The sequence below is a fragment of the Mesoplodon bidens genome, assembly GCF_964165515.1.
Source record: "Mesoplodon bidens genome assembly, contig: HAP1_SCAFFOLD_150, whole genome shotgun sequence".
Lineage (NCBI taxonomy): Eukaryota > Metazoa > Chordata > Mammalia > Artiodactyla > Ziphiidae > Mesoplodon > Mesoplodon bidens.
Genome location: NW_027672498.1, coordinates 946757 through 966165, shown reverse-complemented (window position 1 = coordinate 966165; position 19409 = coordinate 946757). Strand labels below are relative to the sequence as shown.

At 42.4% G+C, this 19409-nt stretch overlaps 1 protein-coding gene across 1 annotated transcript in view; it reads right to left on the bottom strand.

Moving 5' to 3' along the window:
- LOC308610103 (RAD52 motif-containing protein 1-like) overlaps nt 1-12921 on the bottom strand; it is a 247799-nt gene extending 234878 nt beyond the window's left edge. Inside the window, exon 1 of the mRNA XM_081259356.1 lies at nt 12866-12921. Coding sequence (XP_081115482.1) covers nt 12866-12904 — 39 coding nt within the window. The 5' untranslated portion in view covers nt 12905-12921. The remainder of the gene's footprint in view (nt 1-12865) is intronic.
- Between the last annotated feature and the right edge of the window lie 6488 nt (nt 12922-19409).

Below are 19409 nucleotides of genomic sequence, written 5' to 3'. Positions count from 1 at the left end.
CTGTGCTAAACAGTACCACTATCCACCTGAGCAGAAATTACTATCCATAAGTTTCTTTACATAACTAACAAAACAAAAATTGAAACAAAAGAAGAACTACTAGAAAAATATTAGAGATTCATTTTTTAAGTCAGGAATTTGCCTTTAGTCAGTAATTTGCCTCATACATTATGATTTTCCCTGTGGAAACCCAATTATTATCCTGAAAACAAGACCACTTTAGAAAGCAAATGCATCGTGACAAAAGAAAGAAAAGACAGGTTGATACATAATTAAAATAACTCGCACGCCATACCCTGAGGAGTAAGGAAGCCATGGCAGAGCAGGCCCCCTTCTCCTCAATGGACAGCACAGCTGTGGGGAAGACACTTCAGCTAGCAGAAGCGTGTCACACTTCCTCAGGGAGGAAGCAAGTTACAGACCACTCTAGAGAGGGCGCCCAGAAACTGATGGCCACGCTCATTACCCAACGTCCAGGCTACCCACAGGCTGACTGCAACCCAACTTTCCCACCATTCCCACAAAGGCCCCAGGAACCGTCAGGCCTCTGAGGCTCTGCCAATGCCCTTCCCCCTACCCAAATATCCTTTCCATCCTCTCTCCGGAACTCAATCCTGCCCAGCTCTAAATGAACACACCAAGGCCTATTTCCCTAAGAATGCCTCTCTCAAAACCAAAATTTCTTCATCTAGAATGATCTGCCTCTTACTCATCCATCATTATCTTGGATTAAATACATCATGTAAGATGCCTTATCTGACCAACACAACTAGTTTAGAAATAAGAGTCATGTTTTAGACCATCTATGACATGACATGGCAACCATTCAGCTCACTAAAACCATTCAATAAACACTCTAATTGAATTTCCCAAAGAGTTGACCTAAAATAACCTAAATGCCAAGCATTCCAAGAACCGTCCTGAACCAAATTCACTTCTCATTCGAATGCCAATGTCATACACAGGGATGTTGTATTGTCTTGAAATGTACTTGCCTTTATCCAAAACTAGAATCTCTGATGAATCTATGGGACACACATGTAAAATATTCTGCAAAGTCAAAAAGCTTTATTTATCGTACTGTGCTTAATATTCAGCCAGACCTGCAGTTTTCTCTAAAACTTATACAATTACTGAGTATGGAAGAAGCATTAGAAGAGAGACTAAGTCTATTGAGAAGAAAACTGGAAGCGAAGGTCATCAGTCATTTTCTACTTGGAATCATCTCTTTCATAAAGAGGTAAATGCTCCTAAATTCCACAATGAATGGAATTCAATACAGCAGAGTAAAATGCTTTCATTACATAAAATATGTATCTTGATGGACCTTCCACCATCTGTTTTTAGTAACTTCAATTATAAAAAAAAACCCTAAATTTAAGAAAAGTTATATCAACAGCTAAAATTGAGATTTTTTTTCCATCTATTACTTTGATTTTCCTGACCCATGTTTGAGAATTGTCAGCATTCTACATCAAGAATTCCAAATTATTTCTTGAAGACAGTGAGATTCCTCCCAAGTCATTTAACATGCTTACTAATCAATAAAGATATGAAAAAACAAAGAAAAACCATATTTATGAAGCAAGCAAATTATATTAAAAGACTGACTTTGAGAAAAGGTTGCTGCTTGCCAAGAAAATTTTATTATTATAAAACATTTTCTGTCATTTGTATTTCTTCATTTTCCCTTCCAGATTATCTGTGTAGCCTTGTAAACACATCATAATCCAAAGCAGTTGAGCTTTATCAATAAAATGTAAATCAATGCAAGAGAGCCAACTGCATAAATAAAACAAAAGTGTACCGTGCTTCCCTGGTGGCGCAGTGGTCGAGAGCCTGCCTGCCGATGCAGGGGACACGGCTTCGTGCCCCGGTCTGGGAAGATCCCACATGCCGCGGAGCGGCTAGGCCCCTGAGCCATGGCCGCTGAGCCTGCGTGTCCGAAGCCTGTGCTCCACAACGGGAGAGGCCACAAGAGTGAGAGGCCCGTGTACCGAAAAAAAAAAAAGCATACCACCATCATCCCAAGCAGACTACAAAATAGCAAGCAGATTATAAAATAATAGTCTACAAGCCTGCTTTTTTAAATATATATCTAAATGCATTGAATATCTTATATAAAAAGCCAAGAGATAGAGATGAAACAAAATATTAAAAGTAAACATCTCCTTCCCCAAAACCCTAACTCCCTTCCAGTCACGAGGAGAACATCACACAAACCCAAGCTGAGGGACAGTCTATGAAATACGTGAACCAGGACTCTTCAAAATTGTCATTAAGAAAAGGAAAGTCTGGGACTTTCCTGGTGGTGCAGTGGTTAAGAATCCGTCTGCCAATGCAGGGGACACGGGTTCCAGCCCTGGTCCGGGAATATCCCACATGCCGCAGAGCAACTAAGCCCGTACGTCACAACTACTGAGCCTGCGCTCTAGAGCCCACGAGCCACAACTGCTGAGGCCACACGCCGCAACTACTGAAGCCCACGCACTCTAGGGCCTGTGTGCCGCAACTACTGAGCCCAGCTGCTGCAATTACTGAAGCCCGCACACTTAGAGCCCGTGCTCCGCAACAAGAGAAACCACAACAATCAGCAGTCCACGCACCACAACAAAGAGTAGCCCCCACTTGCCACAACCAGAGAAAGCCCGCGCGCAGCAACAAAGACCCAACACAGCCAAATATAAACAATAATAAAAATAAATAAATAAAGGCATCATCACATAAAAACAAAAGAGGAAATAATTTTTTCAAAAAACAATAACTGGTGGGGCAGTGGTTAAGAGTCCGTCTGCCAGTGCAGGAGACACGGGTTTGAGCCCTGGTCCGGGAAGATCCCACATGCTGCAGAGCAACTAAGCCCGTGAGCTGCAACTACTCAGCCTGCGCGTCTGGAGCCTGTGCTCCGCAACAAGAGGGGCCGCGGCAGTGACAGGCCCACGCACCACGATGAGGAGTGGCCCCTGCTCGCCGCAACTAGAGAAGGCCCTCGCACAGAAACGAAGACCCAACACAGCCAAAAATAAATAAAAAATAAATAAAAATAAGTACATTGAAAAGGAAAACCTATACATTTCCCTTTCTGCAAATGTAGGTTTTCCAGGCAAGAGTACAGCCTCAGAAAAAATGTCTGCAAACAGGACAATCACTAGTTCACAAAGTACTAATTGTAGGATACTTTTGAAGAATCCCATCACAGCTAGATAATTGGTCCAGAATCAAAAGTAAATACTGGAAGAAAAATGAAATCAACGGTGTACCACAGAGGTGGTAGGCAGATTGGCCTGGACTAAGACATCTTCAGTCATAGATAATAAGGGTGCTGATTTGTAAGCATCATTCTCGTCCCACTGTGGACTTCCTTCTGCGACAGTATAAGGATACCACCAGATCATCTTCAAATCAAGTCATGAAATGTACTTTTATATTTTTAAAAATCAATTCTTGTCCTTAAATTAACTTTTCTTATTAGTTTAGTCATGGTCCCCTATTACTTCTAAAACATTAAATCTTAATTGATTAGAGACAGACTTCAAAAAATAAAAATAAACTGTGATCAAATAGCAGGAACAAACAGTAGTAACTGAAATTACTTCAATCTAAACTGAAGATGATTTCTGTATCTCTGTCTTTTACATTTGTCTCCATTAGGGGATAAAAATTATATACCTCATAATTAACTTGGCTGGAATGAGTCAGACTGCATTTGTAAAAGTTTCAGAAGACCAATGAGCTGTGCTAAAGAGTACCACTATCCACCTGAGCAGAAATTACTATCCATAAGTTTCTTTACATAACTAACAAAACAAAAATTGAAACAAAAGAAGAACTACTAGAAAAATATTAGAGATTCATTTTTTAAGTCAGGAATTTGCCTTTAGTCAGTAATTTGCCTCATACATTATTATTTTCCCTGTGGAAACCCAATTATTATCCTGAAAACAAGACCACTATAGAAAGCAAATGCCTCGTGACAAAAGAAAGAAAAGGCAGGTTGATACATTATTAAAATAACTCACACGCCATACCCTGAGGAGTAAGGAAGCCATGGCAGAGCAGGCCATGTTATTCTTTGTTGAATAATAAAAATGCATTGAATGCCAGCAACACAGAAGCCCAAAGGAATAGCACTACCTTTCTGTTATTACCAACAACTAAAATCTGCATAACACTTCAGGCTCACAATTCACAGAGCGTTTTCTACACCTTATCTCAGGTGATTCTGTGACGCTGCCATTATTACCTCCATCTCACAGACCAACGAAGGCTCAGAAGACGTAAGTGATTTGCCCAGGTATCCTGGCAATTAATGCTACTTCTGTTCACTCTAGACCCCCACCCAGAAAGCTCAGAACATACCCTACTCAACTGTTCAATTCTCCTTAACTACAGATACACCGAGTTCAAGTTCACCAAAATGCTTTATCTGATTTGCTTCAATAGAATTTATGCAGAGGGAGGAAACAGATGAAACAACATTACTAACTATTAAAGTTGAACAACGGGTACAGTGGGATTGATTATACCCTTTCCACTTCTATACATCTGAAATTTTCCATAATACAAAAATGTAATTAAAAAATAATCTCTTTGCTCCCAACATAAGCTCTGCCACTTCCAACTTCCTATTGAGCACACCTGGGTGTGAGGAAAACACCACAGCAGAGAAGTTTCTCAGTCTGAGGCACTGAAGAGAGTGCTGCACTGGGAATCAGGAAGCTTCAGTCTTCACTCTGCTTTATCTAACTGTGAGACTCACTGGTCCCTGAAGCTCCTCTGGGCCCCGAACTTCCACATCTGTTCCTTCCAGGGTTACGATTCTGATTTCACCTTTCTACTAGTTCCTTCAACTCAACACACAAAACCAAAATCGTCTTTTCTCTATTCTAAACCCCTAAGACCTGCTCTTCCTCCTGACTTCTGTATTCCTGCTGTCCCATTCTGCCAGCCATCCAACCACAAATACCTCAGCATCATCTCTGACTTAAGACACAGAACTGACTGTTCCTTCCCCTCCTACCTAATCAGTCACCACATCTCTCTGTTCAACCTCCAAAGTATCTCTTGACTCCACCACCTCCTTTCATTCCCAAGCACACTAACTCAGGCACTCATCATCCCTCACCTGGAGTAGTACCATGAACCCGACTGAAAACCCTGTCTCTAGTTTCTCCTCACTCACAATCCATCATATGCATTCTCCAAAACCCAGTCATAACCTCCCAAGAGCCTCACTGTCCACTATGTTCCTTCATGTAACCCAGGGTCCGGGTAATTTGGATACTCAGTTTCCGGACATCCACCTCATTTCCAACACCACCCCTGAGTCTTTGCTCAAGCTACCGTTCCCTCCAGAATGCCCTCTTCTTGCCATTGCGCCTCAATTTCACAGTGGTGCAATTTAAATGCCACCTCCTCAGGTGAAGTGTTCTCTTACATCCCCAAGGGGGCAGTATCACTCCCTCCACTGAACCCCTAAGCACCTTGTCTGAACCCCTCTTACAGCGCCCTTCAAATTCCTATTAGTCCTTTCTTGTTTTGGTGCCCCTACTCTACTAGATGATTCGCTCCTTGTCAGAGGAAATGATGCTTTATTCATCTTTGTACCCTTCAGAACAGAGCTTCTCAAAGACTGTGCCATGGCACTGTGGTATGCCATGAATGAGCTAAAGAGGTTCTAGTCAGTCATCCCCTCAGCCCTCCACAAAGGGACTTCAGCAGCCGAAGTGCCACAACTCAAGCCTCAAGCAGCCTCAAGCAGCCTCCTCCTTCAGCCAAGTATACGCCACGATGACTTGAGAAGCACTAAGAGGACGCAACACGTGGTACACAATGGATGCGCATTAAACATGTGCTGAGCTGAACCTTGGAATAACTCACCCGTTCCCCTTCAACCACTATGTTCTCAAGAAAACTTACCATCCAGACTAGACTCTCTGAACATTCTCCCCGAACATGTTCTGATCATCTTTTTAATAATCACCTGTTTATTAGCTGGTTATACTTGCCTTACCACCCAAAGCCCACATCGATAGTTTACTGATTAAAACAGCAAAGAATATGAACAAACAATTCACCATGAAGAGACTCAAAGAGAAAAATTCAACATTATAGAACAAAGAAGTACAAATGCCTCTTTACACTATTAAATAAGCAAAAACTTTTAAGGGAAAAATGTATTTATATCCAGTTATGGTGAAACAGGTACATCTGTATATCTGTTCGTAGTACAAACTGGTATAACATTCTTGAAAAACAGTATGGCGATATATATCAAAAGCCATAAACACATTCATACCATTTAACACAATAAAGCATTCAAAAATTTATCCTAGAGATATAATTAGCCAGAAAAAAAATACAATAATATCTACAATAACATATATTAAAGTATTAACTGAAAACCAGCCAGCAACATAAATATCTAACATCAAAAGATTTAAGTAATTTATTGACGGCATGACTTGATGACGTATTTTTCAGCCTCTCAAAGTGTAATCATGTCAATTAAAATTGTGACAACTATAACATGGAAATCTTTCATAATCTAATAAGTAGAAAAAATTCAAATTATATGCATTATAATTAAAAATGAGTACAATAATATATGTGTGTGCGCTGCTTAACTCATCTCCTCCAAATTAAAAAAAAAATTGAAAAGGGATGACTTATTTTACATAGTAAGGAATTATAGCTAACATCCAGGAGTAATATTTAGGTTTCCTTCAAATTGATATTCAATACAGTCTTTTTAATCATCTGAGCAGTTTATACTGATCGTGGGCTCATTAATTGCTAACTTACATAGTTTTTTTTTTAAATAAGAATGTTTATTTGAATACAATTATCTTATCCCTTAAAGAAGCTGGAAAGATTAAATAACCCAGAAGACACATTTGGAAACTGTAAAGAAGTATAAGAAAGAGAGTCACTGGCAGAAGAGAAGAGCAGATCTCTTGCAAAGCTGCATTCCACGTACCCTGCCTGGGTCAGACATAGTTCATCTTGAGCCGAAGATCCAGTAGAGACCCATCTGCCCAAAATGCCTTTCTCCAACTGAGAAAGAAATGCTAAGACGTATAAGAACGTTCGCTATTGTCTACAGCTAATTGAATCAGAAATCTTTAATACCATTTCTAGTCCTGAAATTCTATTATTCTACATAAAACACCTTTAAAAACAAATATATATTATCATTTCACACCCATTAGGATGGCTACTATAAAAAAAAATAGAAAATAACTGTTTGAGAGTGTGTGGAGAAATTGGAACCCTTTTACATTTCTGGTGGACATAAAACGGTGCTACTGCTATGGAATACAATATGGGGATTCCTCAAAAAATTAAACACAGAATTACCATATGATCTAACAATTCTTCTGGGTATTTCCCGAAAGAACTGAAAGTAGGGACTTGAACAGATATGTATACAACCAAGTTCACAGCAACATTATTCACAACAGCCAAAAGGTGGAAGCAACCTGAGTGTCTATCAAAAACTGGATGGATTTTAAAAAATGTGGTATTTACATACAATGGCATAGTATTTAGCCTTAAAAAGGAAGAAAATGCTGCCACATGCTACAATATGGATGAACCTTGAAGACATGCTAAGTGAAATTAGCCAGTCACAAAATGACAAATATTGTATCAGTGCACTTATATGAGGTACCTATGGTATGAATGGACCCTATTCAAATTCTTAGAAACAGAAAGTAGAATGATGTTTGCCAGGTGCTTGAGGGAGAGGGGGATGGAGGGTTAGTGTTTAATGAGTACAGACTTCAATTTGGGAAGATGATGAAGTTCTGGAGATGGATGTTGGTGATGGTTGTACAACAATGTGAATGCACTTAATGACACTGAACATTGTATGCTAAAATGATTAAAATGGTAAATTTTATGTTATGTATATTTTAACAATACTCAAAAAAAAAACCCACAGGTATGCAAGCCATAATACCCTCCTAACCCTCCTTAAAAGGAATGAGGCCCATGTCCTAATCCTGATGCAAACTTAAGGAATGCTCACTGCCCATTTCCCCATCTTCCCTGCCCAGGAAGGAGAACCACGAGCTGGCAGGGCAGAGCCAGAGCCAGAGGTGGGAAGTTGGTCCTGACGTTAGTCCCACTGAAGAAACTCAGAAGAGCCACAACAGAGGGTAAGGCCCAAGAAGACGGACAGAGGCAGGCTAGGGAAGAGAAGACAAAGGCAGAAGGAAGGAAATCCCTGAGAACATGGGCAGCTGATGACACTGGGAAGGGACACCACATCTGTGAGGGAAAGGAGGATCAGACAACAGGGGAAATCAGAGAAGGGAACTGCCCCAAGGTAAGGAAAGAGAGTAGTAGGAGAAGAAAGAAGAATTGTAAGCAAGAAGGAGATTCATTCAAGAAGAGACTCTTCTCAAGTACCAGCAGGAAAATGACTTCGTACCACTGAGGTGGCCATTTGTATCCAAAGAAACCGAGAAAGTTGGTGAAGCCTATAAAAAGGTAGGAAGAAAAATTCTTTTCTGTGTAAGAATACTAATATACCCCCATGCACAGAGAACTGTGTACTGCCATTGTTTTCCTTTGTTTTTGTCTTTTTTTCTCCCACAAGAAGAGAACACTTACTTGTTTAGGAATAATTTCAATCAGGGCCTACCTTTTTTATTTGTACCAAACACTAGTACGCCATGAATGAGCTAAAGCATTTTAATGGCACAGGTGTAAGAGTATAGGCTTGAAGCCAGCTCTGCCTGAATCTGAATCCCGGCATTGTGACCTGAGGCAATCTGCTTAAAAATCTGCTTTAATTTCCAAATCTGCAAAGTGGGAATAATAACAGTGCTACACTTCAAGGCATTACTGCAAGAATTAAATAGGGCAAAATATGAAAGCACTCAGAACAGTGTCTGGCCCACACTAATCACTATTAACGTATTAGCTTCCTATTATACTCCAGACCTAGAACATGAGTTCCAGGAGAGCTGAGATTTTGTCTGTTTTGTTCCCTGTTGAAGCCTCAGGTACCTCGCATAATTCTTTGTTGAATAATAAAAATGTGTTCAATGCCAGCAACACAGAAGCCCAAAGGAATAGCACTACCTTTCTGTTATTACCAACAACTAAAATCTGCATAACACTTCAGGCTCACAGTTCACAGAGCGTTTTCTACACCTTATCTCAGGTGATTCTGTGACACTGCCATTATTACCTCCGTCTCACAGACAAACGAAGGCTCAGAAGACGTAAATGATTTGCCCAGGAATCCTGGCAATTAATGCTACTTCTGTTCACTCTAGACCCCCACCCAGAAAGCTCAGAACATACCCTACTGAACTGTTCAATTCTCCTTAACTACAGATACACAGAGTTCAAGTTCACCAAAACACTTTATCCGATTTGCTTCAATAGAATTCATGGAGAGGGAGGAAACAGATGAAACAACATTACTAACTATTAAAGTTGAACAACGGGTACAGTGGGATTGATTATACCTTTTCCAATTCTATACATCTGAAATTGTCCATAATAAAAAATGTAATTGAAAGATAAGCTCTTCACTCCCAACATAAGCTCTGCCACCTCCAACATCCTATTGAGCACACCTGGGTGCGAGGAAAACACCACAGCAGAGAAGTTTCTCAGTCTGAGGCACTGAAGAGAGTGCTGCACTGGGAATCAGGAAGCTTAAGTCTTCACTCTGCTTTATCTAACTGTGAGACCTCACTGGTCCCTCAAGCTCCTCTGGGCCCCGAACTTCCTCATCTGTTCCTTCCAGGGTTAAGATTCTGATTTCACCTTTCTACTAGTTCCTTCACCTCAACACACAAAACCAAAATCGTCTTTTCTCTATTCTAAACCCCTAAGACCTGCTCTTCCTCCTGACTTCTGTATTCCTGCTGTCCCATTCTGCCAGCCATCCAACCACAAATACCTCAGCATCATCTCTGACTTAAGACACAGAACTGACTGTTCCTTCCCCTCCTACCTAATCAGTCACCACATCTCTCTGTTCAACCTCCAAAGTATCTCTTGACTCCACCACCTCCTTTCATTCCCAAGCACACCAACTCAGGCACTCATCATCCCTCACCTGGAGTAGTACCATGAACCCGACTGAAAACCCTGTCTCTAGTTTCTCCTCACTCACAATCCATCATATGCATTCTCCAAAACCCAGTCATGACCTCTCAACAGCCTCACTGTCCACTATGTTCTTTCATGTAACCCAGGGTCCGGGTGAGTTGGATACTCAGTTTCCGGACATCCACCTCATTTCCAACGCCACCCCTCAGCCTTTGCTCAAGCTACCCTTCCCTCCAGAATGCCCTCTTCTTGCCCTGGCACCTCAATTTCACAGTGGTGCAATTTAAATGCCACCTCCTCAGTTGAAGTGTTCCCTTACATCCCCAAGGGGGCAGTATCGCTCCCTCCACTGAACCCCTAAGCACCTTGTCTGAACCCCTCTTACAGCACCCTTCAAATTCCTATTAGTCCTTTCTTGTTTTGGTGCCCCTACTCTCTCTACTAGATGATTCGCTCCTTGTCAGAGGAAATGATGCTTTATTCATCTTTGTATCCTTCAGAACAGAGCTTCTCAAAGACTGTGCCGTGGCACTGTGGTATGCCCTGAATGAGCTAAAGAGGTTCTAGTCAGTCATCCCCTCAGCCCTCCACAAAGAGACTTCAGCAGCCAAAGTCCCACAAGTCAAGCCTCAAGCAGCCTCAAGCAGCCTCCTCCTTCAGCCAAGTATACGCCACGATGACTTGAGAAGCACTAAGAGGACGCAACACGTGGTACACAATGGATGCGCATTAAACATGTGCTGAGCTGAACCTTGGAATAACTCACCCGTTCCCCTTCAACCACTATGTTCTCAAGAAAACTTACCATCCAGACTAGACTCTCTGAACATTCTCCCCAAACATGTTCTAATCATCATTTTAATAATCACCTGTTTATTAGCTGGTTATACTTGCCTTACCATCCAAAGCCCACATCGATGGTTTACTGATTAAACTAGCAAAGGATATGAACGAACAATTCACCATGAAGAGACTCAAAGAGAAAAATTCAACATTATAGAACAAAGAAGTACAAATACCACTTTACACTATTAAATAAGCGAAATCTTTTAAGGAAAAAATGTATTTATATCCAGTTATGGTGAAACAGGTACATCTGTATATCTGTTCGTAGTACAAACTGGTATAACATTCTTGAAAAACAGTATGGCGATATATATCAAAAGCCATAAACACATTCATACCATTTAACACAATAATGCATTCAAAAATTTATCCTAGAGATATAATTATCCAGAAAAAAAATACAATAATATCTACAATAACGTAGATCAAAGTATTAACTGAAAACCAGCCAGCAACATAAATATCTAACATCAAAAGATTTAAGTAAATTATTGACGGCATGACTTGATGACGTATTTTGCAGCCTCTCAAAGTGTAATCATGTCAATTAAAATTGTGACAACTATAACATGGAAATGTTTCATAATCTAATAAGTAGAAAAAATTCATATTATATGCATTATAATTAAAAATGAGTACAATAATATGTGTGTGTGTGTGTATATATAGATATATATAGATATACATCTAAATATATATATTAACAGAATGCCAAAAAGAAAATCAACTGTTTTAGGGGTAGTAACCCAAATATTTAACAATTTACTTAATAACAATGCTTAAATTATTATATAATTTAAGAGAGAAAGTTCTACCATACTGAGGAAACTTAGGGGTCCCAGGATGCAAACTCGATATAGTCTCAGGAAGAGGTCCACACCTCTCTTTTACTGCTCACTTTGGCCTTAACTGAGAATGCTCATGTACTTCTTATCACAATGACCTATGACAACCCAGACCCCAGGTTTCCAAGGACCAAGAAACCAGCTCAACCAGCCTTCTGATCATCCCCATGAACTTGTGGGGGATGAATCCTGCAAACTTCCCTAACTCAAGAAACAAAGAACCCCTACAACAATGTTTTACTTTAGCAACCAATAAGTAGCCGAGCCTAAGTTTAATTATAAACCCTAAAAGTATATAGCATTGTCTCATTATAGTGTCTGGGACTAGCATTAAAAATATATCAAAGAATAATTTTAGCACTGATGCCCCACAAGGACAATATTAAAACTGTCTTCTAATTGTTTTCTCTGCATTACTACCATTTTCTTAGTTTAATACTGAATGGCCAAGATACTATAATGGACCAAGAAGATTAATTACTGTGAAATAATAAATACTCAAGACTAAAATGTCATTCTTAGGGCATTTCAGCAGTAAACAAATAATCTAAAGGACTAATACAACCATTAGGAAAAACGTTTAACCTTCTGTTTCCATTGATATGTTCCTGGTATCCAGATCCTCAAAAATACGGATATATAGTCATTCATGACAACACACACATAGTACATAACAGGAAAACAAACAATTTCATACTTAACCCGTTCATCAGAGCACTGGGTGATCAACACTCAAGAATGTTGACACAAAAACTGAAGGACCTCTGAAGATCCAATCATATGCAGATAGATTGAATCCCTGTGCAGTTACTCATTCAAAACAGAAGTGGAAGATTAACCTACCCTCACTTCTCTTCAAACAAACTGACAAAGCATCAGGCAGTCTGTTTGGAGTAGCTTCACCATCATCCAGTCGGCTCCAGAAGTAACCAATTCAGCCAGGTCACCACTGCTGCACCAGGGCCCTACTTCCTCCACCTTGTCCCACCTCATCTTGCTGACCAGACACCCTCCTCTAGGTTAAGTCCCTTTTGTCTTTTCCTCAGGCATTACCAAGTCCTTGCTTTGTAAAGAAGGCTCTCCCAGACCTTACTCACCTGCAGTTCACTGCACTGGCTATCACCCAAAGAGCCCATCAGAGCTCTTTATAATTTCTGAAAGAGAGAGAAGGAACCTTTTAATACATACTAGAAAACACCACTGCTGATGTATCAGTTCTGAAGCATTTGTATCCAGTGGTCACAGCATATGGTCCTTGGGTCCACAGTACTGCAGTAAAATGTAGCATAACCAGCCAGGACCGAGAGTCGTGAGTTAAGGGTCCAGAGATAAAAGTTTGCTTTAATGTTGCTACTAATCAGCTGTGTGACCTTGGGAAAGTCACTTGACTTCTCCAGGCCTCAATTTCCTCATCTGGAAAATAAGACAGACTAGATAGAAGCTATAGTAAGTATACTGTGCATCTCATCATAAAATTCCACAGATGATAATTACCAACATTACTCCCAGCCCTAAGGTTACATGAATTCAATTTCCAAATATTTATTTCCTTACAAGATCAACAAATCAAAACTTTACCAACCTTTCAATGCAATTAACTGTTTGAGTGTTTCACTAACAATTCAATTACAGTTATCTTAAACTAATGGAAGTTTAAGATTATCAATATTAATTAACATCAGAGGAAATAAGGGTGGAATACCTGCCTAACATCTAAGCGGGTTCAGTGGCCATGCCTTCCATGACTTCTCCCTCTGCTTTCACTACTGCCCGCGCACCGAGTCAAGAGAGGTCTTCCAAACACCAAGTAACACCAACTGCTTTCTACGGTCAGATTAGGGGGACATGGCTAACGATGGAGGAAGGAGAGCAGAGGCTTTTTATCTTTTTTCCTATATACACTTAGCACTGCTTGGATTTGTTTACCATAGCATGCATCAGTTTTACATAAGAATAAATAATTTTTTAAACTATATTAGTTACACATATTGCCTACTGAAAGGAAGCTCGCCTCACAGGAATATTTTCACCACTAGGAGAGTATCGACAGAAGAAAGCAAAAAGGCAAATTCAGATGTTCCGAGAACACCTAAAATATGGCACAGAAATAACAAAAATCACAAACATTCACACGTCACAATGGTTTACTCAAAAAAATGTGCCTGCATTCTTTGAAGAACCTAATGATGAATCAGGGTTTCTGGGGGTCAAAACAAGTTGAACACACAAATTCTGGCTTTACCACACAACCTCCTGCCCTTGGAGAAACTGACCCCGTACAATTTACACCGGTAAACAAGTTGGTATGACTCTCTAGTAGTATGCTGAGAAACGTTCAATTTGCTTTAGACAATTGGTAGCTTTTAAAATAAAGATAGATGCGTATATAAATATATATGCACACACACACATATAGACAGATAAATTAAAAATCTCCATGTTATGTCTACTATTTCTTCTTGAAAGAGGAATATGAACCTTATTGAATTCAGGAAGGCTCAGAAGCATAATCCCAGCCACCGGTGAAGTGACGGACCACTACGCTTTACGCGGCTCCGAGCCAGGGCTACCGACGTCACCCTGACTCCAGCCAGCAATCCGAATGGACTACAAGCTGCTGCGGCCACACCCTCCACACATATCATACTTCTCTCCTAGAAAACAACTCAAACTATTATTTAGAAATCAAATTATATTGGCACGTATACTTATCTAAGTTGATGGAAATAAACGGCCATAACACTTCGTTTATAATTTTTAAGTAGCTCCTCCCCATCTCTTGTTTATCGACAAGTTGATAAACTTGGCCCCAAATCTACTATGCATTTAAAACTGTTAAGCATTTAAAACAACAGGCAAAGGACCTTACTTCTTGTGCTGGGCCTGTATTTAGAATCTTAAACAGAGTCTGACAGATAATTATAGACTAATTTGCATTTAATATCAATACCATGCCTACTTCTTAAACAGAGGACAAAAGTGCATGTGTAAGATCTGGTCTACTTAGTTGTACGTCCCTCTGCAATATTCTTAGCCTTTCATGAATATGCTCTATATTTTTAAACTACACAAGGTCCTTTGCAAGTAGAAATGATTTCCCCTGTTATTTTGGCATCACTCCCTGCTCCAGTAAAACACTGGACTGTTCATAAATGTATACAGACTTTAAAACAGTGTCGATTGAATACTTATGGTATTAGAAATGAAACTTCTTGCTAACAACTGCAAAAATCAAGCACACCAGCTGATAGAGAGGCACTTACTGACTCCCCAAAACTCCCGCCTTACCTAAAAATAGTGTCCCAGCTTCCCAGCCAAAAGGACAGACCAAAAAAGCTATGTCTTCATTCAACTCAAAGACACAGACCCTCGCTTCACCACAAACTTCAGTACTATGGCATTTCCCATTTTAGAATGCTTCGTGTGACAACCTGTTCAGTGGCCAACCACCAACGTCACTTTGAAGTCAATACTAACACTTCACATGGTCTACACGTGTGAAAATTGTGGAAAATGTCTTGACACAGCTCAGGCCAAACAACACTAGCCACACAAGATGACCTATTTCTAAATATTCCCTTTTGGATTATAAACAAACATCTCCATAGGCCCAAAAGTAGATCACTGGTTCTTTCCACAAAGTAATATGTATTTAAAAAAAGATAAAAGGTACAGATTGGGAGGTCTAAGGCATGAATATGCCTCCATCTGTTAGCTGAAAATAAATAAATTTTAAAATCCGTATTTGCTCTGCTAAGAATAAAAATAAAAATATATGTAATACACACAAGCACTTCTGAGTTTCAAACACAAGCAAATGTGGTGTGTGCACTTACAAAAAGATCTTGGTTTATGTCCACCTTCCTCTCCCAAGTTTTTTTTTAAGGCAAAAATGTCAATTGTATGCCTCAATCTGGAATAAAATAAAGCACAGCTTACTCTTCTTAAACAGATGTGTGATAGAGATGAAAACTTTGTGAGTGAATTTCAAAATTCAAAGGCTACTCAGATGTGTTAAAGGAAAAACAAAACCCTGCAGTAACCAATCTACAATAACAACTTACATTTTCTCAATAAACCATAGTAAAATATTTTACAGACACACACACTCAACTCGCACTGTAGTATAGTACATCTACAATGACTAAAATAAAAAAATAAAAAGATATATTTTTAAAGTTGAGAAAATTGCTTGTGAAGAATGTAAAATTAGCAACACTGTCCTTCTCACCAGTACAGAATACTGACTGTTCACTGACACTGTATTCATAATGTTCTATAAATCCAAAGCCTTATGAGTTAGATTAAATAAAGCAACACTCTGAATTCACACACTACATGTGACCAGAAGATAATGACAAGCCACTCTTATCCCTAATAACCTAACCAAAATGCAACACTATCATTTTTATTTCCAAATAATTATGAAGAGAGCCAAGCACTGTTCCATTTTTCAGAAAATAAAAGCAGGATTTGCCTGAAATCATTCTTTCCAATGCAAAGGGTGTACTTTACACGAGTCCCACAAACTGTAGACACACAAAATCCGCATACACAATCACTAACACTCAATGCAGACTAAGTGATGGACACCAAAGCACAGATAAAATTAAGACATTCAATTAAAGTTACACAAGGGAATTTAAATAGGCAAACTATAATTACCCCTGGTGAAGATACTAATCAAGGATGGCTGCAAATAACATTTGGCTCTGGATAAGCTCCAGTAGCTGAAAAGTTTGGTATACTTGACACAGATGTCCTTTCCAAATCTAGCCCTGCCTCTACTCCCATTTGACTGAGTGAGTGATTTGGAAATAAAGATGGCCCCATCAAGTTGCTTAGTTGCAGTCTCACCCTCATGACTTGATTAAAATAAAGAAGGAAAAAAGGTAAATCATTTTTAACTGCAGTCTCACCTTACACATCTCACCAGCACTGTAGTTCTTTAGTCATCAATGATTTCATCCAATTCCTGAGATAAACAGAAAAGTAAAATATGTCTAGACAACACCAGTAAAGAGACATGTAGAAAACATTCTATCAGCCTGAAGTGAAAGGGCATATAAATTTCAAATGGAAAAAGTTACCAAAATGGTACAGTACGCAGCTTTGTAAATGAGTCTGTTTGCTTTACTTTAAAACAAAAACATTTCCTCTCTGTGTGAGAAAAGAATAATTATAAAGTGTTCTTAAAATCCAAACATAAAAATGTCATATCTCACTGAGCTTACTTTCAAAAAATCAAATGAAAAAGAAGGAGAAAAAAGAAGAGATGATGGAGAAGAAATCCATTCATACGAGTTTAAGAGAGAGCAAAATTAAGAACAAACTAGCCAGGACGACGCCTTCCTCCCGCCTCCCCCCGCCCGACTCTAGGAATACCACTGTCTCTGGAGTTACACATCTATAAACGATTTGCCTGAAAAGTGTAAGTGGTGAGGGTGAAGGAACAACAATTTTGAGTGCCAAACACAACCTGAGGGTCTCAATCCAAGAAGAATCCTAAGACCCTGATTTCCAACCCTGGCTGGACAATCCTCAGCAAAGGGGAGGGTGCAGAAGGCTCAAATAATTTGGGGGGAGAGCAATCAAAGTTCCTTAGATAAAGCTGCGGTCCCTTAGCTCAAGAAAAGGGAAGTCTTGAAGGAATCTCCAGGAAAGGATCCTCTGTTTTTGTTTTTGTTGATGTGCTTGTGGCCCAATGAGAATTTCCGAGGAGGGGGCGGAGAAAGGGGGTAAAGAAAGTGAAGCTCAGGCAACAGCCCTAGGCGGGGGAGGGAGGGGTGCACCCCTGACCCACATTTCCCCGCGCTCACACTCCGGCCCCCGCCCCACCCCGCGTGGAAGTCCGAGCCCAGAGGGGGCAATCGAGCGGGGCATGGGAGGCCTGCACGCTCCCCACCCCCAGCCGCGACACGGAGGAGGGGAGCGTGCAAGGCGGCTCGACTCCCCCTCCCGGCGTGCCGTGGGCTGGACAAACCTCCCGCAGGCTCGTGGCCGGGGTCTGCGAGGCCCCCTCCACGGCCTGGGCCGAGGGCTCCGAGGCCCCCACCGGAGGGGAAGGGGGCCAGGGAGGCAAAGAAGCTGTAAGCAGCCCCAGCGTCCGGGCCTCGCCTCGTAGAGCCCCGCTTCCCAGGCCCCGCCGCGGGCCGTCTGGGCCCCAGGCCCGCCCCGGGGCCGACCCTCCCGGGACTTGGAGGACCGGAGGGGAGTCCGGTTCTCTCTCTGGAGGGCTCCGGCAGCTCGCGGAGCAATCCCAGCAGCAAAGAAGGGGGAATTCAGGACTTACCTCTGATTACTTTCTACGCCATCTTGGATCCAATATGGCAACGCCCCCACAAAGCATTATGGGTAAGAAAGAACCTTTAAAGTGACCGCTCCCCTCCCTCGGCCTCGGACTCCCGCCTCCCGCCGCCGGCACCGCCCCTCGGGCCGCACCTCCCACCTGGAAAGTTGCCCCGGGCGGCTTGGAGGCCAAGAGGCCCGCAGCCCTGTCCCCACCTCCCCCGTACTGTTTTCCTTTAAAACCGCCCCCCATGTTTAAAAACGTGGCTTTGGGTCTTTCCCGTCGCTCCTGCCCCGGCCTCCCTTCCCCCCACCCTTCGCCTCCACGCCGGTTCCCTGTACCCCGCCGCCCTCCTGTCCTGGCAGACACCCCGCGTCTGCATTTAATCAGCCCGAGGTTTCCCTGCTGCTGGCAGCAAAGAGCCGCTCATTGATTGATTTATCCGTCTGTTATTGCTCTAGATCTTCGTTGCCCGGAGGCGGGCTTCGTTGCCCGGAGACGGGCTTCGTTGCCCAGAGAGGGGTCGCCATCGGGGCCCTGCAGCTCGGCAGCCCTGCAGACCAACCGGCCCTCTGACTGCAGCATCCGCGTATGGAAAGATGCTTGTGTCCTGCCAAACCGTTCCGGGGCCGTCGGGCTCTGGAACCTGGGCGGACACTGTGTCCCCGAGCCTACCGGCATTGGAGGGCGTTAGGGAGGGGGAGGGGGAGTACTAAGCGAAAAGCAACTTTTACCCCTGTTGACTCTCCCTTCCGCTGTCTCCTCCCCTCGGCCAGTAATGCGATCTGCGACCCTCTAGATGGGGACCCCATCCCTCCCCTAGAAATGTGGTTTGGGGCTCTGCCGAATCCACCCTTTTACAGTCCGGGCTGCTTGCGCACTGGGACTTCCTGAGGCAGGTAACTCGGGGGCACAGATAGCGAGCTCTGGCCGGCGAGCAGAAGCGCGCAAGGGCTCGAGGGAGGAGCCGGGGCCGGAAGGAGGGTGCGCACGCTGCAGTCCACCTGCCGCGTCCCAGCCGGTTGGCGAGCGCCGGCGCCCGGGCGAGCGGTAGACTGCGGGCACAACTCTGGCCCAAGGCTGGTTGGGGGCCGCTTAGGTAGCCTGGCTGTGATGGGGCGCGCTGGAAGTAGGGGCGCCTAGATGCCAGCCGGGGAACCAGGCGAGCGACCCCGCAGTCCACGCCCGCCGCCTGGGCCTCTGCTCCTGCCCGAGGGCTCGCTGCAGGGGAGCTGAGCGCTCTCGCGATACTCGCCGCCCGCTTTCGGTTGCGCGGGCGAGCAGAGCTCCGTCCCGTGCCCTCGCGCGGTGGTCCCCTTGCCTCGGGGCCCGTTGGTCAGTCCGCTGCACTC